Source organism: Mesoplodon bidens, assembly GCF_964165515.1.
Source record: "Mesoplodon bidens genome assembly, chromosome: 6".
In the NCBI taxonomy this organism is placed as follows: domain Eukaryota; kingdom Metazoa; phylum Chordata; class Mammalia; order Artiodactyla; family Ziphiidae; genus Mesoplodon; species Mesoplodon bidens.
The window spans coordinates 2,959,281-2,986,743 of NC_138162.1; the positions used below are offsets into that span (position 1 = coordinate 2,959,281).

The 27,463-nt window shown below is 65.3% G+C and overlaps 1 protein-coding gene across 2 annotated transcripts in view; it reads left to right on the plus strand.

Moving 5' to 3' along the window:
* The window catches only part of RXRA (retinoid X receptor alpha), a 99,078-nt gene that overhangs the window by 52,582 nt on the left and 19,033 nt on the right, over positions 1-27,463 (plus strand). For both annotated transcript variants that reach the window (XM_081236134.1, XM_081236135.1), the window contains exons 2-4: positions 17,865-18,130; positions 23,786-23,936; positions 24,378-24,557. In XM_081236134.1, the coding sequence (XP_081092260.1) occupies positions 17,865-18,130; positions 23,786-23,936; positions 24,378-24,557 (597 nt within the window). The remainder of the gene's footprint in view (positions 1-17,864; positions 18,131-23,785; positions 23,937-24,377; positions 24,558-27,463) is intronic.

Here is a 27,463-nt window from a genome sequence, read left to right on the forward strand (position 1 = left end):
GGTTGCAGAGGCTTTGAAGAGGCAGCATGCCTGGGGGCGGGGGTGGGGTGAGCAGCCCGGGCTGGGGGCTGGTGTCCAGGATGACCCGGCCTGTCTGCAGACCTGCCGTCTGGGGCGGTGGGCTCGGACCTGAGCTAACATCTACAGGGCTGGGGCTCTGTCCAGACCTTCCTTCTCTGTCTAGCAGGTGTGAGGAGGGCTCCCTGGAGCCCTGGAGCCCAGGGACACCTAGAGGAGGTGTCCCTGACAGGGAGACCCAGAGGGGATGACCGTGCTGCTCTGAGGGCCAGGGCAGGGGCTGAGAGGGGCTGATGGCCACACCGGCTGGAGGCTCCCGGGGACGCTGGGCTGGGCACCAAGACCCTTGTGGGGCAGATTGGCCGTGGTGGCCCCAGGGCCCCTCTGAGAGAGGGAGGTGGGGCTGGCCTTGGTGGGAGTGATCGATAGAGACCCCTGGGTGAATTCAGGGTTTTTCCAAGGTAACGGTCAGCAGCAGGGGTGGGGGCCCTGCTCAGGGCATTGAGGGGGTGGCTTCACGGTGGACTAGCCCCTGACTTCCTGGGCGTCCCTGCGGGCGCCTCCCGGGTGTAGGAAAACAGGAAGAATCAGTGCTCCTGGTGGGGGGCAGGGGGCTGCAGGTGGAGCCAAAAGCAGTCCTGGTGCGCCCGCGAGAGGGCCCTCGTCGCCCCCGCCCCCAGGCCCGCTGGCCTCAGCGGTGGCCCTTGGTCTCTGTGCTGCCCCTCCAGCACCCCCCCGCCCCCCACCCCACCAGGATGTGAGCGAGAGGGAAGGGGCTGCTGGCTGAGCCAGGGGGCAGCGCCGGGGGGCTCAACGTAGCCGTGTGGGCTGGTGCCTCCGCCCACCCCCGGCCCCTGCTTGCTGTTCTCTCGTGCCGGCCTTGGAGAGGAAGGAAGCTGAGGGTTGGGTGGTGTGTGTGTGTGTGTGTGTGTGTGTGTGTGTGTGTGTTTTCGCCTGGGCTCCGGGGCTGCTGGCTAGGGCCCGGGCTCCGGCCTCCAGTGCCTTGACTGCGAGGGTGAGGCCTGGGGCAGGCAGGGGGTCCGCAGCAGGGCCGGGGGCGTGCTCCTGCGGGCCAGGAGGTAGTCACTGAGGCAGGTCTAGGACAGCTGGAGGGAGAGAGAGGCTGTCCCAGAGCCCGTCTGCCGGGGGCGACCCCTGGGCCAACATCTTGGGTGTTGCCGGACTGGCCAGGAGGCCCAGAAGCGGGGTCTGGACCAGGACCCCTGTGCTTGGAAGGAACAGTAGGTCTCTGGGATGGAGAGGTGCTGGGGGCGAGGGGAGGGACCTTTCAGGCCGCATGCCGACCCCCTTGTTACATCTTGGGGGGAAGCTGGGGCTGGGAGAGGGGCAGCCCTGTGGCTCGGGGGCGGGGGGTGTGATGTGTGGTTTTTTCTACTTTCTGTGAGGTAGACACTCCCGCCGTGGCCAGCTTGAGGCCACTAACGTGATGTCGCTGAACGCTGGTCGGGAAGAGATGTGCGCGTGAGCTGCTTCAGCCCCCGTGGGTCAGCCCCCCGGCCCCCCCGCTTTTCTGCCCACACGGAGGCAGCACGTGCTGCTGCTTGGGATTCTGCTCAGCACCTAGCACGTTCTGGGTACTCGCTAAATGTCTGAGCGCTTTTGGCTGGACCTGCCCAGGGCAGGGCCTGGCTGGTGAGACCCCCGGGGGCAGGAGGCACCTGGCAGTGCCCAGCGCAGACTTGCAGGCCTCGGGGCCCACGTGGATGTGGCTCGTGTACGCACACGGAGGCCGGGGTGGCAGGGCTTGGGGCATCTGAACACCCGGTCCCACGAGGGGACCCCCAGTTGTCACCACACAGGTGGGTCATGTGCCCAGGTTGTGTCATCACCCCTGAGGCCACCCAGCTGGTGGGACAGGCCCAGTGCCTGGTCAGCTGGACTCTCTCTGAGGGCGCCGAGGTTGGGTCTTCCTGCCAGCGGTGCGCCATGTTGTGGCGGCACAGGAGGTGGCACCGTCCGGGCATGGGGTGGTGTTGGGGGGGCCTGAGGCTGAGGGGGCGTGGTGGGCTGGGAGCCAGCTGCTGGCCAGGATGTGCCCTGGGCCCAGCACTGGCGCTGCTGAGGCAGGATTAAGTCTCTGTTGACTCGAGAGGTGGCCCCGCCTGTCACTTGTGCGGCTGAGCACCTTTCCTGCCCTGGTGCCGTAGTGCTCAAACGATGAGGCTTGTTGGGCACAAGTGAACTGAGTCAGTGGGGCTAGGGTCCAGAGGACCTCACAGGCACCTCCCCACCCTGATCTGGGAGCACAGGCCCTTGGCTGCCTGGCCAGGCCCTCAGGCAGCCGAGGAGGAGCTGGGGGTCACAGTAGACCACCAGCCACAGCTGAGTGGGCGTGGCTTGCCTCTGTGACTGGGCCTGGGCTGTGATCCTTGCTGCAGGCCGGCCCTTGCCACGCCCCCGTCCATTGGGTGAGCTTAGCCAGGTGTAGTCCTGGGCCCTGAACCAGGCAAGCAGGGAGCCCGGAGCTGTGGAGAGGAGTGAAGGAGGGATCCCGGCCAGTGCGGAGGCGGGCGGCAGCAGCCTCGGGACTGTCTGGCCAGGGTCTTGCTAAAACCAGGCCTCCGCAGAGGCCGTTCGTGTCGTTACCGTGAAAACCACACGTGCACACGGCAGAAACCTGAGCCAAACAACGTGGGAAAGGGTGTCCCATCTCCTTCCCTGGAGCTGGGAGTCCTGGACCCGCCACTCTGCAGTGTGACCCCTGGGGGTTTCCCTCTTCATCCTTGAACCCCGAACTTTAGTGGGTTCCAGCGAGTGTGGACCTTTATGGTCGGGGCGGGGTGGGTGGTGGGCCCCCTGGAGGGAAGGGACCTGCCCGGGTCCCACAGCAAGTTGGGTCTCAGGTGGAGAGTGCAGTGCGAGAGGTTGGGTGCATGATGGTGGGGTGCGCTGGAGACGCCTGGGGGGGCAGGGGAGGGGGGCTGCGGCTGGGCCGGCAGCCTGGTCAGCGTGGGCGGGAGTCCCTGGCCCTTCTGTAGGAGTCCTGCTGGACGAGCAAGGCCGCCTGGGCCTCAACCCTGTCCCACGGCCAGTGCCAGGCCTGGAGTGGGCAGCAGGGTTTCCGTGTGCTCAAGTGAGGGCACCGCCTGCCTTCTCTCCAGGGCCGGCCTGGCCGCCAGCTGCCACAGAGCAGGCAGCGTGCGGGCAGCATGTGCGGCTCAGAGCTGCCTGGGCAGCCTTGGCCCCCGCAGCCTGATGTGGACAGTGTTGGTTGGACCTTAGGCCTCTGGGGGGGCAGGGACTGAGGACCCCCCACTTGCCTGCCAGAGAGCAGCAGGGCTGAAGGCCGTGTGATATAGCCGCCCGCACCCTCACTTCCACCGCCGGCCCTGGGCTGGGCTGCTGGCTGATGGGCTACAAAAGGCATTCTGTGCCCCGGGAGAATGACCCCGTTGTGTGGCTGGAGGGTGGCCGGGGGCCACGAAGGCTTCCTTCCTTCCGTACTTCCTGCACACCCGCTCTGAGGCCGAGCCCCCGCCCGGGGCTCGTCTAGTCCTGCCCAGGCCCTGCTTCCCAGGCTGGGGGGCTTCCAGCGGCTGTCAAGGCCCTGCTGCACTGCCCCCCCTCCCCTGCTTGGCCTGCGCCTGCGCGGTCGTCCCTCCTGCAGGACCCTCGCTGCTGACGCGTCAGGGCACAGGATGCTCCTGTCGGGGAGTGGGGGCAGGGCGTGGTGGGGACCTGAGGGTGGGCAGGCGTCTGTGGCCCCCACGAGTGCTGCTTGGGCTTCCTCCAGCCCGCCCCCCTACCCCTGCCAGGCCTGCCCCTCGGGGCGAATGAGCGTGCCTGGGTGTGCCGCTGGCAGCGCATCAGGGAGCTGCCGTGCCCCATCCCCCCACCCTCACGCCTGCCTGCAGCTGGTGAAGTGGGCTCGGCCAGGTCTCCTGACTTGCCCACAGCCAGGCGGCTGGCAGCGGAGGAGTGGGTTTGAACTCCGGGCTGGGCCTTGCCCTCCACCTCTTCTGGGCCCCTGGCTGGGCGAGGGTCCCGTGCGCCGCACCGTCTGAAGGCCGAGACTGCTCTCAGGTGGAGGAGACGAGGCTGGGGTGCCTCTTCTCCTCTAAGAAGCACTTGGCTTCGGCCAGCGGGAGCCGCCTGTGGTCACAGGTGTCTGGGTGAGGGTGGTGGGCCGGGCGGCCCTGGGAAAGGGGAACTCAGCTGTTCCGGCGGATTCCCAGCTGCCTGGCGGAGACGCTGGCCCTCCCGGGCCTCCTTCCTCGCCGGCTTCTGCTGCTTTTGCTCGTCCACTGTGTGGCATCGCCAGAGGCCGTGGGACCCTGAGCCGGCGGGCCGGGGGCTGATGGGGCCGCCCCAGTGGTGGGACCTCTCGCCCTCCCTGGCCATGAGGCTGCACCTTCTGGCCTCTCTTTCGGGAGGTGGCCTGGCCTGGCAGACGGGCGACCTCAGGTGGCTGGCAGGTGAGAGTTGGGCTCGGGGGGTGCGGGGGGCGGTCTGGCCTGGGAGGTGCCAGTGTCTCGCCTGTAGGGTGTGATGCTCGTGGTGACCGTGCCGGGGCGGGGGGGTTGGTGGTGCGGGGGACAGGTGGGGAGAGCCGGGCTGGTGCTGGGTGTCTCCACAGAGGGTGCCTGTCTAGGGCCAGTCACAGCTGCCCAGCGCACGTGAGGTGCCCGGCTGTGCTCGGCGCATCTGGTTGGTGTCCCGATCCTTGCCCCCGGCCCGAGGCCAGGGCTGCTGGGCTCTGGCCTGCCCTGGGTGTCTGGGCCAACAGGTTTTTGGGTGGGGAAGGGAAAGAGGCTGGCTCTTTTCCTCTCCTTGCCTTGAGGCTCCCTGGAGGGCCCCTTGGGGTCTGGCTTTTCAGATGAGGAAACTGAGGCTGGGGATGGCGGGGACTTGTCTGATTGGAGGATGCGGTGGACCTGGCCCATGCTTCTGGGTCTGGTGTGGGAAACGTCCGCTCTGGGAGCCACAGGCACCCTGCGATGAGGCCGCATGGGGCTTGGGCTGCTTGGAGCCGGCCCGGGATGGACAGATGGCCCTGGACCTGGCTCGCCCCTGGGTCTTGGCTCCGGCTCCTGTGGCAAGGGGTTTGTCAGGGAGGAGGCCTGCAGGGAGGCCAGAGGCTGGAATCCCAGTGGGTCCCAGTCTACCCCATCGTGCTGATGGGGGGGCCGACACCGGATTCCCCTCCTGGCCCGGCTCACGGGCCACTTCCCTTCGTTTGGTTACAAGGAGCTCCATTTCTTCATGCTCACCCTGTGCCGGGGCTCGTGTGGGTCACTCACTGACGTCCCTAGGAGGACGTGCTCCTCTGTGCCCAGGTTCTGGGGGAAGCTGAGGCCCAGAGACGTGAAGTTACTTTCCCAGGGCCACACGGAGGTTCAGGGGAGGACCTCCAACAAGACGTGGCAGCCGAGGTGGGAGCCGGGACCACCTCGCTCTTCCAGGCGTTTTAAAGGCCTTTTGTGATTTGTGAATGTTCAGCAGCCCCCCCGCCACCACGTCTCGGGTGCCTCGCCTGCATCTCCCTGGAGGGGCCACGACCTGGCCTCCCTCACGCCGTGTGGAAGGTGTGGACGCCCGGCAAGGCTGCACTGGGCCGTCTCCGGGAGCCACTTGGTGTTGGACTTGGGACCCAAAAGGAGAGAACACTGCAGCCGGGGGCGCTGGGCTATCTTGACTGGGGGGCTGCCTGCCCTACCCTGCCCTTTACGAGCCTTGCCCACGTTCTGCTTGGTCAGGATTTCAGGGACGGGCACTCAGGGTGTGCCTGTGTCCTGGGGCCGCCCTGCGCGTCTCTGGGCTCGGTGTCCCCCCTCCTCCCCGAGTGACCGCGAAGGCTCGCTCCAGGTCTGAGTCTCTGAGCCCCAGGTTCCTCACAGGCCTCGTCCTCCTGCAGCAAAGAGCTCTGTGGCACGAGCTCTTTGGACCGAGGGCTGTGCCTTCCTGTTCTGGAGGCGTCAGTGGGGGTCTGCATTCACACCCCTCCGGCAGCTCTTCCTTGAGGGCAAGGACTGGGCACCCCCCCCCCACGGGTCCCTGGACAGGCCTCTTCAGCTCTTGGTTTTGGTTTCCTTGTCTGTAAACTGAGTGCAGGAAAGAGAATTTTCCAGGCCAGTTCGTCTCTTGACGTGAGAGAACATTTAAAATCCTCTGAAATTACATAAACATCCTGGGCTGTTAGGCCAGGCCCTGCGCTCTTAGAGAGAGTGGGGAACGTGCTGACTTCTTTCCAGAGTTCTGAGCTGGAAGCTGCGTATGTGTACGAGGGGCGCATTTTGGTTGTTGCAACCCGTGGGAATATGACGAGGGGACATCGTGGGCATTTGGGGGCTGGGCTGGGCGTTCTAAGTGTCCTGCCGGGCATGCTGCCCGTCTCCCTGCAGGGGATTGGGACCATTATTCTGGCCACACACAGGAGATGAGAGCAGGCAGGGTATTTTTGGGTTTGTCTGCATGGAACATGCACCTACCTGGCTGCTGGATAGTTGGTTGATTTTGTTTTTTTCTCCATTGTCTCCCACATAGCGTCTCTTGCTACCACTTTTCGCTTTTTCCAATTGTTCCTTCTCTGGGAAATCATCCAAAGAGGCATGTTAGCATAGTGGGTAACATTGAGTCAATAGGCTCTGAGCAAAGCCAAACGCATGAAGTGTTTTAGTTTCTGGAGTTGCTGTTTCGAGTGCATTTGGCTTTCCTAGTATCTGGGGTCTTCCTGTGCCTGGATCTGCAGCCCTCCTGGGTCTGGGTAGGCGTGGGTGTTGCACTCAAGGCCTCTGACAGAGTGAGGTGGTACTTTACTGTCCTCTCTCTGACGATGCAGGTGACAGCTGATCACTCGCGGGGCCAGGTGCTAAGGGCTCCCCAGATGTCCAGCGGGCTGTATGTTCCCAGGAGGGACTAAGCCCTGCTTCCCAGGCAGCTCTGTGGACTGCGTGCGGGTTTGGGGGATCGGGGTGGGTTTGGAGCTTTGGAAGGCACGGTTCTGGGTCCCCGCTTCTCCTTGTCAGGTGCTGAGGGGCACCCCCTCCCTCCGGCAGCCATGAGAGCTGGAGGCTGCTGCCTGCCTGGTGTGTCCCCCTAGGCCTTGGTGTTGCCCCATCCCTCCAAGCTGGGCCTCCCCGAGCTCCAGCACCCCTGGGCGCGGGTCTGGTCACTGGGGCCCCTCAACGTGGCCCTGCCGCCAGGAACGCGTGTCGGTCACCTGGCTGGTCGCGCGGTGGGCGGCCCCCAGCCCCCATCCTGCGTTCAAAACCGCACGTGGTTCATAGTTGCTGGAAGCTGTCGGCAGATATATTCCCAAGGGCAGGAGCCGGCAGCGGAAACATACTTTCCCCAGATTCCCTCCCCGCGTTGACCCTGACCTTGCCCACCCCCGGGGGTTGCTTGTGGTTGTTGGTGAAGCCGAGAGGGCCCGGAAGGGGCACTGAGGCGGCGGTGCAAGGGCAGAGGCCCCGGCCCCAGGTGGCCGGAACAAGGTGGGGGGTGGGCTTTGGAGTTTGGGGGCTGTGATGGGGAGCCATGGAAGGTTCTGGTGGTGACTGAGTGGACAGTGGCCATACTGCCAAGTGACCAGTGCAGGGGGCGGCCACGGGAAGGGCATGCTGAGCCAGTGGCTGTGTCCTGGTCACAGCCAGATCTGAGCTTGGCCACTTGAGGCTCTCGTCTGTACGAAGTGGCTGGTGGGTCACTCCCGGGGGGGCGGTGCTGTGCGGACGGAGGCCATGGTCGTCCGGGCCCAGGGAGAGACTTTCCAACTGTCAGTCTGTCCATCCCCGTCCTGCCTGGAGGCCCTGTGGGCTGGGTGGCCAGGCTGGGTGCTGCTGTGGGTGCCTGCTGAGGCCACATCTGGGTTCTCAGGGCAGGGGTGGGTCATGGGGCATGGATGCTGCCTGTTACACGTCCACCCTCGTGTCTGCGGGGTCAGCTGGCTTGTCCCCTCTGCTGCCGCAGCAGCCCCTGAAAAGTGCCTGTTGTGGGATGAGGAGGTTCTCAGCCTCCTGGCCGCTCCCCCCAGCAAGGTGTGTCAGGAATGAGGCCTTAGGTCGGAGATCTGGGGACGCGGTTCAGTGCTTTGTGAGGACGGGGGTGGAGGTTCTAGGGCCTCCTGGGCCTCCGTTTCCTGGTGCAGAGTGGAACCCACTCTCCTGTCCCTGCACTTGCTGGGCACCTGGGGGGGCGTGAAGGGTAGACCCTGTCACACAGCAGGTCCCCAAGGCGTGGCAGAGTCACATCTCAGCTTGGGAACCAATCCTGCCAGCCCCGTGGGCCCCCAGCTGAACCCGCACAGTGGGGACACGGCCCGAGGGGGTTCAGAGGCTGGTCCCCCCGCCCCGCCCCGCCCCCGGAGGCTGCCCTTTGAGGGAGGAGGCCTCTCCAGAGCAGGGGAGAGCCGGGGGCTGCAGGCCCCGCTGCAGGAGCAGTGGGATTGGGGCTGCTGTGCTGGTCCGAGTGGGAGGTGCCCCTGCTGCGGCCGAGATGGGGAAGCCCCGCTCCAGCAGGCGGACGTCCCGTTCTCCGTCTGTCTCATGGGTGAGGTCCTGTCTGCTGTCTGCAGAGCCCCTGCCATCTGTGCCTCCGCCCACGACGGCACCAGCCTGGCGACCTGGCTGAGTCAGCGCCGTGGGGGTCAGCCTCTGCTCAGGGCAGGACGCTGAGGGGCCGGGCTCTCGGCATGCGGCAGCGGGGGTCTCCGGGAGCCTGCCGTGCGTGAGCCGCTCGGGAGCTGGGCTGGCGCTCTGCCCTCCAGGGTCTCCGGCTTGGCCCGGCCCCGCCCGTTGCGCGGCCCTGGGCAACCACACGCTGGAGGTGCCAAGCATCCGTGCCCACATCCGAGAAGTGGCGATGCTTGGAGGGCAGTGGGAGGATTGGGGACGCCCGGGAGAGGCCAGCCCACGCCGGGCCTAGAGGAGGCGGGCCCTGATCTCCCTGACCGCTCCACAGTATTGGGACAGGTGGGCCACCTGGCACGGGGCCCCCCGACTCCGCACAGGTGGCTGGGGTGCCGGGGAGCTTGGGCCTGAGTGTCTGCAAACATGTTCCCGACGCCGGCAGGGGCTGCGAGAAGGTTAGAGAGAAAAACAGCTGTAGCAGGGCTGGAAAGCCCAGGCGTTCCACGACAGAGCCGGGCTGCGGGCCCCTGAGCCAGCCCGAGCGACATGGCTCAAAATGAAACAAGCGTCATTCTTTTCCTGTTCAAGAGAAACTGCCTCAGCCAGCCCACGGGCTCGGGGGCCCCCCACCACCCAGGCTGCCGTGGAGCAGGCGGGGTTTCATCAGGAATTCCCCCCCTCTCTGCCCCACCTCCCCCGCCGTCTGGGCCGGCGCCCTGGAGGTATTGGGGACGGTTCAGGGGTGCTGCCTGGACAGGAGGCTGTGGCAGCCGGGAGCCCCTGCCCGGCCCCGGAGAGGTGAGCGTGCTCCCAGCTCCCCGTGCCCATCGACCCCACGGTGGGCGTGCCTGCTGGCCCCGGGTCCGGCCTGGAGCTCTGCCGGCCACCCAGGCTGGCTGCGGGGGCTCTGTGTGAGAGTGAAGTGGGTTGGGTGCATCAGGGTGGAGAGCTGTGTCCTGGTCCCCGGCCGCTGACTCCGGCTCTGGCTTGGGGAGTGCCCCTCCCTGCCTGAGCCCCTTCCTCCTCTGCAGGTGGGACGGAGCCATGCCCATGTCCCCAGGCTTTTCGGAGCCCCTGTGATCAACGCTGGCTCGGGGCAGCCACACAGGAGCTGCTTGTTAGACTCTAGCTCTGTGTTCTGGAGGCTCTGATTTCATTGCGGGGTCAGGGCGGGGGGGTGGGTTGGGGGGTGTTCCCAAGCCATGGGGCCACCAGCAGGCCGTGCGTTTGGGGATCTCCATTTTGCAGAGACCATGGTGCTAGCGGCATCACACGCAGGTTCACTTGCAGCTGGCTCCCCAGCTGCTCTGTGGCCCCGTCCCTCTTGTCCCTCCCCCTTTTCTGTGCCTGTGCCTCCCCCCTGGGGATTCCAGCAGGCCTGGGGGTTCGGCTGCTGGCCCTCCCCAGCCTCTCCCCCCGGATAGCCCGTGTTAGGCCACTGAGCAGGAGGCATGGCCCAGTGGTCCGGCAGTAGATCGGGGTCGTCTGCCTGCCATGCCTGGGGGAGGGGACGGCCCCGCAGGGGTGCAGGCTGGCCTGCCGAGGGCCTCCGGCCACGCGGTTGGAAACCAGCTCTGGGGACTCTCTCTCTGTCCGTTGGCATCTTTCTGGGCGGGTGGCCCTGTGCTGCCTCCACCCGGCAGCCCTCCTATGGGGGGCTCCTTTCTGGAACCAGCTGGAGGGAGTGTTGCTGGATGGGGCTGAGCCGGGCACTGCCTTCCAGCCGTGTTCTCCTGACTCCTTCCTTGGTGCCGGCTGGGCCGGCCTTTCTCACGTCTGGGACCCTGGGATGGGTGGGTGGTCCAGTCAGTGAGGCTAGTGAATCCTTGTTGTCCCCCAGCCGTCTCTGGGGCGGGGAGAGTGGGGGAACCTCTCCGTAAAGTCAGATGCCTTGGAGTTCTCCTAAAAGGACCGGCCTCATGTTTCGGGGCCCCAGGTGGTGGCTCTGTGGCCTGCACCCTGGGGTGGTCACCCTGCTGGATGGATGGAGAAACAGCACCCGAGTGGGAGCCCGGCGCTGGGTTGGGTCTCCGAGTCACGTTGGCACAGCTCAGTCATTGCCAGTCCTGACCGTGAACACCCCCCAACCCCCGACCTTCCCAAGGCCTCTGGGGACAGGACTGCCAGGGACTGGCTCTGCCTGTGGCCACCTGGCTTCTCCTGAAAAACCGGCCGTGCCCCAAGGCCCAGGAGGCCCGACAGTCACGGGGAAGGGGGCGGGGAAGGTGGGGAGTTGACATTTCCTGAGCCAGCCTTCAGGGCATTTGTGTAGGGTGCAGGATGGAGCCAGGAGGGAGGTGTCCCAGCAGCAGGCCCTGGTCCCCGTTACCCTGAAGCTGTGAGCGGCTTCTTCTGTAGCACCGGGTGCACGTGGCGTGGCCTGGCGAAGAGGGGCGTGACGCAGCCAGGGAGCTGGGCCTGAGGAGTCCGGCCCCAACCTCCTGGGAGTCCGGCCAGGGTGTTCCCTGCACCCCCCAAGCCCCTCTCCCCAAGTGTGTTTCCGTAAGCTGCGGAGAGTTAGGTAGTGGATGCGGCTCTGGGACTCACATCCCTCCTCTGTACCGTGGTGGTTGGAGCAGTGCTTCCCCCAGGTGCAGCTCAGCGCCTAGGGTACCACCAGGTAGCGCCCCCCTCGGACATCTGTCCAAGTGCCACTGGCCCGGTGGGTGGTGGTAGCGCCCACCGCAGGAATCGGGGGAAAGTGGTGGAAACACGTTGGTTGACTGTCGAGCTGGGCCTGGTGTGAGGGCTGTGGCCATAAGCCCTCTTGGACCATGAGCTTCTGGAGGGTGGGCATGGGGGGCAGCCTCCTGCCAAGACCCTGGCCCTAGCGCCCCAGTGCGTTGGCACCATTACCCCTCAGCTCTCTCCCGGACCTTTCAGGCCCAGGCACTGGCTGGCCGGTCACATGGAGCCCCTCCTGGCCCCCCCTTTCTTCCTGGCTGTGCTCCCCACTGCCTAGTCACGGTGCCCCCAGGCTGTACGAGTGTGCTGGGTGAAGGCGGCTGCCACCACTGCCCGTTCCTCCTCCCGCCCCTCACCAGCCCTGGCCGGCTGAGGACAGCCATCAGAACCCGAAACATCGTCCCTTTGTCACTTGTGGCAAAAGCCACTCAGTGTCACCATCCGCCTCTTAGGGCTTCAGCCTTTTGTCTGTGCAAGGGGGTCCCTCAGGTGGTGATGGTGATGGTGATGATGATGGTGATGGTGACGATGGTGGTGATGGTGACGATGGTGGTGGAGCCCCTGTCGGGTGACCCGTGGGCGTCTGTGAGCAGTGGGGGGCGGGGTGAAGGAGATGCATGTCTTGGTTCACTCTGCCGCCTTCCTCCTCTCTCCTCTGGGGTCTGGGCAGGTCTGGGCCACCCTGGGCTCTGGTGTGGAGCTGGGACCTGAGTTCTGGTCCCTGCAGGCCGACGGATTGCTGGGCCTGGGTCCCTTCTGGCCAGTTGGGGGCCTCTCCGTAGGGGCTCCTGAGGCTGCCTGCCTGGTGGGCTCCCTATCCGACCCTGTTCTGAGGTCCTGGGCTCTTGGGGGAGCGCCGGAGGCAGGCGGGAGTTTCTCCTGATCACGTGTAAGGGCTGAGCTGACCTCTGTCCGGGCTGGGGGCATTCGTTGGGGAAAGGGCAGGGTGACCCCAGAGGAGCTGAAATTTCAGGCCAGGCCACCTGAGCTGTAAACCGACACTGGGCCAGAGGCAGTGAGCTGGCCACGCCCCCTGGGGTTGGAGGTGATAGGTCCACCCTCTGCAGGCACATGGCCTGCGCTGGAACCCTACCCTGCAAGGGCTCGTGGGGCCCACTCCTGTGGGTTGTCAGAGCAGCCTCTGCTGTCGGCGTACCCATTTTACAGAAGGGGAACCTGAGTGGTGGGCGTTTCCCCACCAGGGCCGGCACACCCATGTCGGGGGCACGTCTGTCCCCCACCCCCTGCCGCCCCAGTTCCTGAAGGCCCCTCACCCCGTGGAGCCTGTGGACGCCTCCTGCCCCACCCCTCCCCTGCACCAACCACCCCGAGCTTCCCCCAAACCCCGACGCGCCACGGTCGCGCCACGGTCCCACCACAGTCCCCACCGGGCTGCCACTTCTCCCTCCCCTGGGCGGCAGGGGAAGCAGTCCTTCCGGAAGGTGGGGTCTGGAGGCGGGCGTCCCAGGAAGCTCCTGAGGGCCCGCCAGCCCCCTGTGGTGGGGTTTTGGTTCGGGGCGGGGGGAGCGGATGCTTGTGCTCGTTCTCGTCAGGGTCGGGTGCTGGCACCCTCCGGGCTCCCCTCACCCCTTTGTGCCCCTCTCCCCGCTCCATGCTGTGCTGCACGGCCCCCTCTGAAGTCCCCGCTCACTCCAGCCCCACAGGACTCCTTCCCGTGCTCCTTCGGTTGGACTGCCCTCCCCTCCCTCCGCTGGGCTTCCTGCTTGGCTGGGCCCTCGACCCCAGTCGGCGGCCCTCCCGGACCCTGCCCTGATCGGCCCTGTAGGTTCAGAAGGGCCGCGGAGGAGCCCTGAGCTCCCCTTTCCGAGAGTCGGGGGTTCCCTGGCTCCCGAAGAGGGGCTGGAGGTCCAGGGGCTCCCCCCGCACCAGCCGGGCCGCCTCAGTGGGGTTGGTACTTCCTGCCACCTCCCCCGCCTTCGCAGACCGCCTGGCAGAGACCAGAAGAGAGTTGGTGGGGGTTCCCCGGCTTCCTGCTGGGGGTTCCGGGGCGGTGGGGGGGGCAGGAGGGTCCTGGTGGGCATTCTGGAGGGAGCCCGTGCAGTTCAGGACTGTTGGCGCGGGGTGGGGGAGTGGGGAATGTCTCTTCCCTGTCTCAGAGGGACCTCAGGGCCCACCTGGTTGGCCACTCCTGAGGGGTGGCTGTAGTTTCTGCTTGCATACAGCTGCGACGGGGAACTCACTACCTCGAGGAGCAGCCTGTGCCCTTGTCAGTTACCATGAGAACATTATTTATTTATTTATTTATTTATTTATTTATTTATTTATTTGCGGTACGCGGGCCTCTCACTGTTGTGGCCTCTCCCGTTGCGGAGCACAGGCTCCGGACGCTCAGGCTCAGCGGCCATGGCTCACGGGCCCAGCTGCTCCGCGGCATGTGGGATCTTCCCGGACCGGGGCACGAACCCACGTCCCCTGCATCGGCAGGTGGACTCCCAACCACTGCGCCACCAGGGAAGCCCAAGAACATTCTTTATTTTAACTTTCCTAAATGTAACTTTTCGTGCCTATATACTCTGGGGGCCCAGGGGGTTACTGTTCTCCTGCTCTGGGCGCTGAGCATTCCAGGGCATTCCACCTCTGCTCCGTGGCTTCCCTATCTGGCCTCCAGGTATTTGCATTTTAGAGTCAGTTTTATGGCCTGAAACGCTTTTTGTGCCAAGGCAGAGATCGTCCATCACCTCCTCCACGCAGCCTTCCTGAACTGCATCTGGCAGCTCTTTGAAGTCCCTTTGCCTGTGTTGGGGCTGCCGGGATGTCCCCCGGCCTGGACGGGGGCCTGTCTCTTTTTGGAGGTCCCTGGGAGCTCCCGGGCCGTGGCCTCCTTCCCTGGAGTCCTGAGTCTCACGGATCTGCTGCTGGTCCCCACGGGCATGGAGGGTGTAAAGCAGTGTGACGTGCTGGGTTCAGGCCTGGCGAGGCCCGGGTTCTTGGGGGGGTGGAGAGAGTCGGCAGTTGGGTTTTGCCCCTCCCTCCGAGGCCCCGTGCGCCCCCTTGGGTGGGGAGAGCTGGGTGTCAGCAGCTCCCAGGGTGGGGTCTGGGCCTGAGCCTGGTGTCCTGCAGCCCAGGATCAGATAAGCCAGTGGTGACCGCTGGTGACAAGTCCCCTGCGAGTCCAAAGTATGACTGCAAGAATGGCGCCTTATCACATCTACTGGTTATCAGTGGGTGGGGACAGATAGTGGCCCGGAAAAGGCAGAGCCTGCGCGCACGTGGAGGGCAGGGCGGGGCCTCTCTGCGAGCAGGGGCTGTTGAGGCATTTTTCCCTTTTCCTCCTAACGTTCCCTTCCTGGCCAGACTCCAGAAGACTCCAGAAAATACCCCCTGCCCATTGTCACCCAGGCTCCGGGAAAGTGTCTGCTGTGGATGTTCTGTGTCAACAGGAAGGGCCCAGAGTGGGGGCCTGGGGGCAGCGGGGGTCGCTGAGGTGGGTCTTGGCAGGGGTGGCCCCTCCCAGGGGCTCATAGTCCCTGGTTTGGAGCAGTTGCTGCACACGTGACCCTGGGGTGCAGAGGATGGGGGCTGGGCTCAGGAACCAGGCCCCGACCTTTGCATTTGGGAGACGGGCCACACGCAGAGGCTGGAGGCTGGTGCCCCTTCCCCTGGCCTCCCCCTTTTCACTGGAGGCCCCCCACGCCCTTGTACCCGGCTCCTCCTGTCTTGCCCAGTTTCCCTCCATCTCATTGTTGCCCTCCTCACGGTTCCCAGACTTGAGGGGCTGCAGAAGCTTTGGGGTGCAGCCTGGTAGCTATCAGTCTAAGGAGCCACTTCCCTCCCTCCTTCCTTCCGGCCAAAGCTTTCTCTTGCCTCTCCCACCCCTTCCTGCCAGGGAGCAGCAAACAAACAAATAAGCAAGCAGCTCAGGCCCCATAGGCCCAGCGTGGACCTGGGGAGCCTCTTCTGCAGCTGTGTGAACGGGAAGCCCGGCTGCCCCCACCCCGCAGGCGTGGCCGGCCCGCAGCAGAGGCCCTGACAGGCGCTGGGCCCCCTGGCGCTCCCGGCTGCACTCTGCCCCTTAAGGAGAGCAGCCCCCGAGAAGGCCCCCACCCCGTCCTCTCCTCCAATTCAGAGACCCCCAGTCCCCCCAAGATTTCCGGGCAGCGGGTGGAGGTGAGGAAGCTATCTCCCTCTTGGCCCCAGACCCCCACCTCGTTCCTTGAGGCTGGGGAGAAAAGTGGGCTGCTCCCCTAGGGTGGCCAGGCCCTCAGGCTTCTGGACGCACTGCTGGGGTTGGGACCCCTGTCCGATCGAGAGCCCCAGCAGTTGCCCCCTGTGCTCTCTGGTGGAGGTGTCTGCAACACGGACGTTGTAATGTCCGTCTTGCTTTCCTTGCCCTCCCCGCCTGAAGTCGGAGGCGTGCTTCTCGGGACTGAGTGAAGGGGAGGGGCCAGCGCTAGCCGGCATCCTGCAGAGTGGGCTTGGACGGGCCAGCTGGCTCAGGGTTCCTCATGGTGGTCAAGGGCCAGGTGAAATGGGCATTCCAGTTGTCCCAGGGGCCTGGAAGAAAGAACAGTGCCCGCTCGGCCTAGGGGCAGCTGCAGGTTTTGGGGCGTGTGCCTGGGTTAACTTTTGCACCTTCCCTGTGCCCGTTTCCTTGTCTGCCACAGGTGGGTGGACAGGGTCGCAAGCATTCAGTGAGGTCAAGGATGTGCAGCCAGACCTTGTGGGTGCAGGGAGCTTAATGACTAATAGGGCTGGCTTGCAGTACCCATCTCTGCTAATAGGTGCCGCCATTTGGTTCTGGAATTTTTAGCTCTTATTTTCAAGTTCAGTGAAATGGTTTATTCCCAGTTCTGTGAATGGTGACAGTTTCAGACGGATCAGATGAGGCTCCTTTGCTGATGCAGTGGCAGGCAGGCCCCCACTCCCTGGCTGGGAATTCCAGGCCCCCTTCCCGTGCCCCTCCTCCCTCAGGGGGCAAGCAAGGGAGGAGGTGCCCAGCAGGCTGGGGGCTACAGGGTGGAAACGGGGTAAGTGCTCCCAGAGAAGGGGGTCCCCAGGGTTGGCAGAGCCTCCCATGTTCCTGCGGTGACCACCCCACCCCACGGGCTGGCCACTGCCCAGCACCTCCATGGACAAGTTCACAAGGCCCTGGAGGAAGCTCGGCTCTGGCCGGAGTCGGGTCTATCCGGCCCTGACTGTTGGTAGTGGTGTCCTGCAGCCTGTCCCTGAGACTCAGTTTGCACCGGTGACCAAAGTGGGTGAGAGGACTCGGGAGCGATGCACAAACAAACAAGGCTTCTTCCTGCTCCAAGCCTGGTGCTCAGGGAACGCTCAGGGCACGGCCGCTCCAAGGTTCAGGCAAGCGAAGTCCTCCTGCGGCTATTGGGTGGTGCAAGCAGGGCATGTCCCCCGACCTGGGGATACGTGGACGGGGGCCACCAGATCACACCTGTGGCCCGCTCGACTTCTCAGAAGCATGTGTGATCACTGCAGACCTGGTGGGAAGGGCCCGAGAGACCATTTTGCAGATGGGAAGGCTGAGGCCCACCGAGGGGGCGTGGCTTGCTCAGGACCTCCTGCCAGAGGCCGGACTGGACTAGCTGTGGCCTGCAGCTCTGACTCATGCTCCCTTGTTTAGGCCTCTCTGAGTGCCCCACGCTCTGCTCAGGCCCCAGGGCAGTGGATTCACCCCCTGAGAGCCTCCTTCCTGGGGAAGCTTCTTGTTGAGCCCTCAGGGTAGTGAGGGGAGGCCCAATTAGTGCCTGGTGGGGCTTTGAAATCCCTGGCATGAAAGGCTGGTGTGTGTGTGGGGTCCCGGCCCCTCACTGCTGCAGCCTCTGTGGGTTGCCCGTCTGCAGGCTTGGTGCACACCTGGGCCCCCTCCACCAGGCCTGCCTGGAAGCTCCCCTGCCCCAGGCTACACGCCACCAGGCCTGGGCACACAGGAAGCTGTATTCTTTGGGGCCCCATGAGGTAGAGGGGCCTGGGGGCCTGTTGTCTTGGCCACCGCTGCTGGGGTACCTGAGCAGGCCCAGGCTGTGTGCTGGGCCCGCCCTGCCGTGGGCAGCTGTAAGAACACAGGGCCTCAATTCCCCATCTGTAAAATGGGATAATAGGACCGCCGTGTACCTCCTAACTCCGTGCGTTCATCTCCGCTGAGGACATGCACTGTTTCTGCTACATAGTGGGTGTTCCGAAAATGTCAGCCTGCATTATTTTTATTACCCCCAGACTTTCACCTTGACCCCCTGAGTAGATGGGCAGAGGGGCTGGCAACTCCTGGCCACCAGGCATTCCAGGTGGACAGGCCTGGGGTGCTGAAGGTTCCAGGGGCCTCCCTGCCCAGATAGGCATCTGAGAGCAGCTGTCAGCCTGCTTTTCCTGCATCTGCCTGGGGCCCAGCCTGAACCTTAAAGTTGGGCCAGGTGGGGCTGGTGCCTTGGAGGGGAGCTCTGGGCATGCCTGGCCTGGCCTCGTGTTTCTGGGGAGCCGTAGGGTTGCAGTGGGGGTCCCTTGCCCTTCCACGGCCTGGTGTGGTCGCTGTGGCCGCAGGGGTGGCGGGCCAGGCGGTGTGGATTCCTGACTAGCCTCCTGTGTCTTCTTGTCTTGCAGACTTCTCCACCCAGGTGAACTCCTCTTCCCTCAACTCCCCCACGGGGCGCGGCTCCATGGCCGCCCCCTCGCTGCACCCCTCCCTGGGGCCCGGCATCGGCTCTTCGCTCGGCTCCCCGGGACAGCTGCACTCGCCCATCAGCACCCTGAGCTCCCCCATCAACGGCATGGGCCCACCCTTCTCGGTCATCAGCTCCCCCATGGGCCCCCACTCCATGTCCGTGCCCACCACACCCACCCTGGGCTTCGGCACCGGCAGCCCCCAGGTAAGTGCAGGGGCGGGGCCTGGACCAGAGGGGCGGGGCCTGGACCAGAGGGGCGGGGCCTGGCTTTACCTGCATAGAGTCCTGGGGACCCTGGGAGGCAGGTGCTGTCATTTCTACCTTTCATCTCTGGAAACCGTGTCAGAGAGGCAGCCTTCGCCTGCGTTTGAGCTCAGGTCTGGCCGACTCCTGCGCCCGTGGCCCTCGGGGGTCAGCAGCCACGCTTCCTTGCCGGCCCTCTGTCCCGGCGAGGCCCCCTCCAGTGCTGGGGGGAACCTGCCCCTAGGACTCGGAGCTCTGTAGGGTGGGGACTCCTAGGTCCTCAGGCTGAAGCCGCCTCCCTGGAGCCCCTTTGTCCCCTGGCCTGCCCTTCTTGTGCCCAGGCCCGGACCCTTCCTCACACGGGGTGTCTCGGTGCTCCCTGCCCCGACCCCCCGGCTCGGGCAGACGCTGCCTCCTCGGGGGTGCCAGGCCTGAGTCCCACCGTGGCTTCAGCTCATCTGCCGGGCTTGGTGGTCTCTTGTCGTCGTGTTTGCCCAGATGCTCCTCGGAACAGCCTGGCTTTCGGGATTGGGTCCAGATCAGGAAGCTGCTGGCACCTGGCGGGCCTGACTCAGCCAGTTCTTGCCGTGGGGACCCCCGAGGCCTGGTCCACCCTCCCCTGGACGCTTCTCGTCTGAACCCCTGCAGAGCTGTCCTGAGTGCCCAGGACCCCTGCTGGGCATCTCCTCTCGTGGCTCTGGGGGTTTCCTGGTGGATTTCTCACTGGATGCCTGAGAGATCTGCTGAATCCCAGGGGTCTTCCCTCTTTCTGGGGCTCAAACTGTCCTTTTGGACATTGGTGGGGCCCCCTTTGCTCTGAGCGTCGTTCAAGTCTGGGTCCAGCTGTCATCCCCGTAGAGGGAGGCCCCCTTAGAGGAGGGCCCTGTGGGGGAAGCTCTGGGAGCTGTTTCCTCGGGGTTGCAGGACAGTGGCCAGAGAGGGACTCAGGCGCAGGCTCCACGGCCCAGAGCTGCACAGCTAGTTGTGTCAGCGTGTCCCGTGGGCTCCCTGCTGCCCATGGAGCCACGCCACCTGCAGGACAGCCCTCTCCCCTCCATCAGCTGGGCCTGTCCAGAGCTGGTCTTGGTGGAGCATCTTGCTGGCTCTTCCAGGGCCACCTCCTCAGCCCCTTTGTGCCTGGAGGACAGGTGCAGAGGAACTTGGACCTCGGGTGGCCCCTCATGTCACCTGGCCTTCCAGAAGCAGGCAGAAGGCCGGAGGTGTTGGCACGGGGGTCGTGGCTGTCTTCCTGGGCCTGGCCGTGCTCTTGTGAGCATATGGCCGCCACACCCTGACGATGTTTCTCAGCGGGAGGGCACACGAGGGCTGGGCCTGCACCCTGTCCCCTGGGAACCAGGACAGAGGCGGCACCTGCTGGCTCCCAGGCCCTGTGCCTGCCCTGCACGCCCCTGCGGGCATGCGTATGGCAGGAGCCTGGGTGTGGAGTCTGGAGCAAGGGCTGTGCAGGGGCAGGGCCCGAGGGTGGCAGTGATGCCCCCCAAACCTTGGGGGAGCCTGGTGCCCCCTGGCACCAGTAGTCTGTCTGGGGGCAAGGGTGGGCGGTGCTGGCAAGTGGCGGTTTGGGGCCACGTCCGTCCTGTTCTCTGCTGTTCGCTGCACTCAGCCAGGTTCCTGGCACACAGTGGGTGCTTGTTGAACACAGGTTGCTTGTGAGCTAGGGGCTGCAGGTCCCTTGAGGCTGATGAGGGGATGAGGGCAGGAGTGGGGCTTAGGAAGGGGTGAGGGTGGGGAGCAAACCCCGTGTGTCCCAGACGTTCACGGCTGCCCTTCTGGTCAGCCGTCCGCCTGTTCCTCCGTAGGTCGATCAGGCCGCAGTTTGCTTAGCCGTGGTCTGAGCGCCGTGGTCTGAGCCCCGTGCTCGGCCTCTGGCCACCGTTCCTGCGGACGCCTCAGTCCCCCCGACCCCTGCCTCCACCTCTGCCCCCATAACTCCTTCCCTGGGCTCTGAGTTCAGCTTCTAGGCTTCAGCAGTTTGTCTTGGAAACTTGGCGTTCCCCAGATGCATGGAAGTGTGAGTGGAGCTCGAGGGGGACATGCCCCCACCCCCTGCCTCAAAACCACAACCGCGAAGTCATAGGGCCGGAACCAGTGAGGCTTTCTGACTTCTGCTGTTGTCAGGGAGGGCCTCCTCCTCGACCCCGCCCTGCAGGGAAATGGAAACGGTGCGGGGGTGGGTCTGGGCAGGGCCGGGCCGGACCTCAGGTACTGTTGCCAAGTTGCCCCACCTTTCTCCCCTGGTTCGGGGGCTCCATCAGCCCAGGGCCCAGGGGGCATTCCCCACCATATCCCGGAGCCTGCCCGCAGGGCCTGGCACGTGCGGGCACCTCAGTCTCCTGGCCTCACCAGCCTGGCGAGCCTCCCTGGAGCAGGACCTGCATGGTCCCTGCCTGTCCTCGCTGTGGGCACCACGGCTGGGAGGCCTCTGGGATGGGGCGTCCAGCAGGCCACGTGTGCTTCATAGGGTTTGCCACCTGCCTTAATAGGCAGACGGAGGCCGGCGGGGCCAAGGGCCTGCCACCCCGTCCTGACCGTGGGTGATGGGCCTTATCAGCATGGGCCGGGAAGGAGGGGCATGGTGGGCGTGGAAGAGAGGGGCGGCGAGGAGACCTGGGGGGCCCTGATGGAGCCGGGCGGTTATTTCAGTAAGTCCTGTAGGCTCCGCGGGAACTGAAATACGTGCCAAGGATATGAAAGGGGAAATGGGATGGGACCCCCATCCTGGGCACGCCAGGGAGTCTTTGGCCTCCAGAAGGGGCTGTGGGTGCCCCGGGTCTCCTAGGACACGGGACGGAGTGCAGGAGGGGAGCCATCCCCCATAGGTGGGGGGCTTTGAGCCCACGGTGGGTGGGTGTGCGTGCCGGGCAGAACAAGACACCCCGCGCTCTGTCCTCGGGGCTGTGAACCAGTCCAAGGCCCACCAGCTTGGGGCTAGGGAGGGAGAAAAACGACCCCGGTCCCCCTCAGCCTTGCCATGGCGGCCGTGCCAGGACCCACCAGTTGAGGCAGAGAAGGGAAGTGGAGGCCCCAGGCCTGGGGTGAGGATGGGGCTACAACCAGCCTACATCTTCACACACGTGCAGGGTCTCCTAGGGCTCTCCAGAGCCTCTGGGCTGACTGCTGTGCCCACGGGAAGGAAGCCTGAGCCCGGGAGGGCCAGGGATGCCCTCAGCGTGTGGCCTGGGAGCCAGCTTGGCCATGACACTTATCCTGCCTGCAGCCGCTTCCCTGGTGCTGCGGGGCCTGCCTGTTTCCTTAGGACAGGCGCCAGTCCCGAGGGCCTGCACGTGGGGGCCTGGGACAGAGGACAGGTGGCCCCTACCCACCCGGCATGCTTTGGGCAACCACAGAAAGAGGAAACGCCCTCTCCTCGGTACTGCCTAGCGGATCCAGAGCCGTGTGGAGTCATGGCCGGGCTCCCGCAGCCCGAGAGAGGCCTTGTGCCAGCCTCCAGCCCGCGCCCGCTGCTCCCCCACGCTCAGTGGCCCCTCAAGACCTGCCCCCGGCCCCCGCTGCTGACCCTCCACTCCCGGCCGCACGGATTTCCTGCCCTTTTCCCAACAGTCCTTTGGTTTCCCCACCTCCAGACGTCTGCTCCGGGGGTGGGGGGGGCCCTCTGCCTGGGACGCCGCCTTCCATTGTCCGCGGCCCAGCTGGCCTAGCGGCGGCCCCTGGAAGCCCGAGTACTAACGCAGAGGCTGCTGCGCCCCAGGCTGGCTTCATGAGCTCTGCTGTTGGCGCTGCCCGTGAATCGCTCCGTTATCCCAATGGCAGCCCTGGGATGGAGGCACTCAGGTTTTCTCCAGTTTTTACGCGAGGAGCGTCAGGCCCAGAGCGATTAGATAATTTCCCTACAGTCACACAGGGAATAGAGGAGGCAGAATCCCTCGATAAGCTGTGGCCATTCCCCCTACCACCGTGGGCGAGCTCTGCAGGCTGGGCAGGGCGTGTTCCTCGGGGCCTCAGGCGCCTGGCTGGATGCTCGGTGGATGGTCTGGTGGATGGGATCACCGAGCGACTCTGGGCTGGCCCATCCCCTGGGGCCCCGGTTGTCCCTTCTGCAGTGTGCAGGGAATGAGTCCCTCAGCGCTTGTGGCTCCCAGGGGCCTGAGCTCACACCTGCTCGGCCACTTAGCACCCATGGGCTCTCTGCTGGTCCCCTGACCTCCCTGAGCCTCCGTGTCCACTCTGGAAAGGGGCGGGCAGCTCTCCCTGCTCACTAGGGGCTTTCCACGTGACAAATCCCATGCACAGTGGCCCTTAGCAAACAGTCGGCGCCCCTGCTTAGTTGAGGCTCATCTGGGAGATGCTCCTGAAGCCTGCAGGTCCTGCGGGGGCGGCCGGAGGTGTGGGCTGCGCGTTCTTGGGTGCAGTGGGGTCCTCTGGACGCCCTCTGGCCCCACCTCCTGCATCTTGACAGCCCCAGGTGGCCGGGGCTGGCCTCCCGGCCTCCTTGCAGCCCCCCTGAGTCCCGTGGGGTTAAGTGACCTGACAGAGCCACAGCCCACCTGAGCAGAAGAATCCAGACCTGTCCAGGGCTGGAAGAATCCCTGCAGGCGCTGGGGCCGGTGTGAAACAGCCTTTGGGATGGTTTGTGCTTTGAGCACCCGGCTCTTCCCGTCCCATGAGAAAGGGGGATGGGATTAGGGGGTTGGGGGCCACGGGGAAGGAAGAGGGTGAGGTTCCCTTGTGCAGGAGGGGCCCAGCCTGGGGCTACCAGGGGGCAGTGTGGCAGCTGCTGTCCATCCAGAGACATCGTAGGACCCGACTTCCGCCTTTGTCAGGGGTTTGCAGAAGTCGGGGTGCCGGGGGGCCGCCCATCTGGCGTCCTGGCGCCTGTGGGGACCGGCTGGCGCGCAGGATGCGGTGGGAAGCACCTCGGGGCCCTTGGCGCTGATGGGAGAGCTGGGGTGGGCGCAGCGGAACCAAAACTGCTGTGTCACTGCAGCCGCGGCCGCTGTTGCCAGGGTGACTGGTGAGTTTCCCACGCCTCTTCCTGGAGCAGTGTCAGGATGGCGGGAGGGATGGAGGGGGGGTGTGTGTGTAAGGGATGTCGTCACCTCCCTCTCTCCTTGGGTCACATGATCCAAGACCCCTACCCTGCCCGCCGAGGCCGGGGCAGCGTGGCCTGCTCGTGGACCCTGGCTCTCCTCCCTCCTTGCTGGGACCAGGCTTCAGTGCCCATCTATGGGTTGGGAGTCCCCAAAGCGCCCGCCTCACCAGAGGGTCCCAGCACTCTCGCTGTCCTGTCGGGGGAGCGCCCAGGAATGGCAGGCAGTTCTTATTTAGGTGGGCGAGGGGCAGAGGGTGTGAGCAGGGGCCTTGCGGGTCCTCCCTCGAGCCTGGGGTCCTGCCGGAGGGTCGGGCCCTGAGGGCAGGACGGCCTCCTCCGGCCTGGCTGAGTAAGTGGTGCCAGGCATCCGCCGGTGCTCAGCGGGGCTGGGCCCGGCCGCTCCACGTGGCTTGGGGTGGGCAAGGCCCCTCTCGGAGCCTCAGCTTCTCTCTCGGTAAAGGGGGTGTATGGCAGCACCGTCCTGGCCCAGCAGCAGGTGCCCAGCAGCAGCCTGCTAGGGCTGACCCCGGCTTCCCCTCCCTCAGCTCAACTCGCCCATGAACCCCGTCAGCAGCAGCGAGGACATCAAGCCCCCGCTGGGCCTCAACGGTGTCCTCAAAGTCCCGGCCCACCCCTCAGGGAACATGGCGTCCTTCACCAAGCACATCTGTGCTATCTGCGGGGACCGCTCCTCAGGTAAGCCGCCGAGGGCGCGGCGGGACGGCAGGGCCCCCCGGCCAACAAGGGGCTGCTCGGAGCTCCGAGCTGCTCACCTGGGACCTTCTAGTGTATCCATGTCCGGGTGATGGTGAGCGGCAGGGTGGCCTTGAGGCTTCCAGAGGCGAGGCAGCTGTGGTGGTGACGGTGAGGGCAGCAGGGCTGTGCCCCTCTCTGGGCTGTGCCTGGGTGAAGGGCCCTTCACATCCCACTCCCGAGCCCGCCAGCCCCGGGGGCAGGACGGCCGACCTCCTCGGGCCGCCAGCTCAGACGCGGAGACGGCGAGGACCCCCGGGGTCCAGGTCTTCGGCGGGGCCGGGATGCAGCCCTGCCGCGCTCCCAGGCTGGCTCCCTTACCCCAGTGGGACGAGCCCCTTCTGCCAGTTGGCCGCAGGGTGCTCACGGCCGCCCCACCTGCAGGCAAGCACTATGGGGTGTACAGCTGCGAGGGCTGCAAGGGCTTCTTCAAGCGGACGGTGCGCAAGGACCTGACCTACACCTGCCGGGACAACAAGGACTGCCTGATTGACAAGCGGCAGCGGAACCGGTGCCAGTACTGCCGCTACCAGAAGTGCCTGGCCATGGGCATGAAGCGCGAAGGTAGGTGGTGCTGGCCCTCTCCCTTCTCGGAGCACAGGGTGTGGCTCTGGACTGGGCAGTTTTCGCGGAGCTCCTTGCATACCTCTGATGACGGGGTGCTCACTCCCTCCAGAGGCGGCTGCTGCTCTGTTGGCAGCACAGCTCCAGGGGCTGTGAGCTCACTTACCGGCTCTTTCCTGAGTACCTGCTGTGTGCTAGGCTCTGGGATTACGGAGGACACGCTCTCGGTCCTGCCTGCTGGCGGCTCCCAGCCCCGTTGGGGACAGACATTGATCAGAGCCGCTTCAAGGTCATAGTGGGCCCGGCCGAGTGCCTGGGCTCTGGGAGAGGCAGAGGCAGAAGCTCAGCGAGAGCCAGGCTGGGGGTGGGGGATGCGGGCGCTACATGAACGAGCCCGGGAAAGCGTGCATGCGGGTCCGGGAGCCTTGGTCCCGCTGCTCAGTAGGGGACGGTCCCCAGCCTGCTGGACGCCAGCTTGTCCTGGGCTGTGCTTCCTCCTACAGACCTGGCCGGAGTGCCTTGCGACCCCAGGTCCTCCCAGTAGAGGGACTTGGGCTGCGGGTCTCTCAGCCTTGGGTTGTGACATTTATTAGCGGCAGGTGGGGGCGTGTAGCACGAAAGGCCGCTCCCCTGAGGTCGCTGATATTGTCAAGCTGTCCAGCCAGACCTGGGCCTGAGCCCAGGGTGGCTCCTCGTAGGCCCTTGCCGTCCGTGGGCCTTGGTTTCCCCAGCGCAGGTTTGGTGGCTCCTGTATTCTGGGTGGCTTCTCTCAGTTTTGGTCTGCGTCCCTGCTTGAGTGTCTCGTGCCTGAGGCCTCTTGGGTTTAGGAAGTGCTGTCTGCGGTCCCTTCTCCGCTGCGGCTGTCCCCATGGTCCACGCGTGGCTTGTGTTTTTCCACCTCCTTCCCACCGGCTCCTGTCGGGGGTCTCGGGCTGGCGTCTCACCACCGAGGACTGTCCTCTCGTGGGGACTGCAGTTTTCATCTCCTTTCATTTGTTTATCTCTTCAGCCCCACTTGTTCTTGCTGAGAAACCAAAACCTCAGCCGGGCCGTGTGGTCCTGCAGGATTTGCTCCTTGAGGCCGCGAGGCTGCCTGTGCAGTGCAGGGATGTGATGGGGGCTCGGTGGTAGCCGCTGGTGAGGGACGGGGTACCTCCCGGGCTTCAGTGTGAGCGAGCGGCCGGCCTGGGCTCCAGGCCTTCCTGAGCAGGGTACGTGTTCCATAGAGACCTTGGCCCACCCTTCTTTGTGTGGGTGGAGAAGCTGAGGCCCAGAGGGTCCAGGGCTTATCCAAGATCACATGTCGGGCTGGAGCCTGGGCCTCTGGCTTCCAGTGCAGATCTTATTCCTTTAGACCAGCAAGAGGGCAGAGGAAGCATGTGCCTGGCTGGGGGAGGCCTGTGCCCAGCCCCGGTTCCTCTGGCTACCCTTTGTAGTCAGGGTGGACTTCCTGGAGGTGGTGAGTGCAGCGTGGTTCCTGAAGGATGGAAACTCGGGCAGGGGGCAAGGGTGTGCTGGGCAGCAGATCCGTCTGCATCCAGATGCGGAGCCTGGCCAGAGGGCCAGGTGCCAGTGTGCTGAGGGGAGGTGGGGCCCTGACATGCAGCGTGCGGCTCAGGGCTCCCTTGTGGGCACCACAATATAGAGTGAGATCACTTGCTTTCTGAGCTTGCCACCCCTGGTGCCTGGTACCACGTCGGGCGCTGGGCACACAGCAGCGAGCCATGGGCATCCATCCATTCAAAGTGACCGTCAGACAGCCAGGCAGGGCCCCCCAGGTGTGATCAGTGCTGCCTTGGGGGAAGCCCAGGGGACTGTGGGAGCCCAGAGTAGGCCCCTGGCCCAGCCGTGGGCATCAGGCAAGGCTTGGGTGGGCAGATGTCCAGCTGACACCAGAAGAGTGGAAGGGTGTTTGGCAGACCCGTGCCCAGCTGGTGGGGGCAGCGCATGCCGAGGCCGAGAAACTCCGTGGATGTGGCGCGCTGTGGGGCCCCAGAGAGTGACCGTCCACGGGTCCCCAGGGCTTTCCCGTAAGCGCTGACCCCCTCCTAAGGCCCTCTCAGCCTGTCCACCTATGAGCCTTGGGCAGACCCCAGCTGCCTGTTCCCCCAAGACCTGGGGGAGAGTGGATGACACCCCTCTCCTGTCCCAGTGGAGCTGCAGGCTCGGGGCTGGGGAGGCACCGGGTCTGACCCCTGCCCTGTGCTCATCGGGGGCTGTTAGGAGCGCCTGCTATGTGCGGAGCCTCTCTGGGGACCCTGTCCTTGCCACACACACTCTCAGCCGTGGTGCTGTGACACTGTTCCCATACCTCCCGGGTAGAGAGACGGGGTGCAGGGGGGAGGGGCGCTCGCGGGGGTCTCAGGGCCACACTGGCGGGGCTGGGCTGCTCCCGTCTGCCTGGGCCGGAGCCGCGCTGCCCGTCTCTCCATCTGGTGCATAAATCTGGAGCGCTGGGCACGATCCCGAGGCAGTGCGGCCCTCGAGACCTGATTTATGGGCCATTAGATAAATACCTGATCCCATCAGGACCCCCCCCCACCCCCTTGCATCCTGCTGGATTTATAAGTCACAGGCAGGCGGTCAAGACCCTCCTACACCGCCCTCTGGTGCTCCCAGCACAACGTAAACTCACCGCCGCCGTGCGGCCCGCAAGCCCTGGGGCCCCGGGAGGAGGCTCTGTCCTGGCGTGGGTGGCAGCGCCCGTCGTGCTTCCTGTCACCTGCGGGGCCTGGCCCACTGCCTCGCTCTCGGGAGGAGTGACCGGTGGCCCCGGCCCTGCAGGGGGCTCAGTTCTGAGACAGCCTCCTTTCTCTCTGCTGTCCTGGGGCAACCCCCGCCAGGAGGGCTCCCTGGCTGTGGCAGGGCTGGTGGCAGCATGAATTGGGGCATAGTGGGGCCCAGGG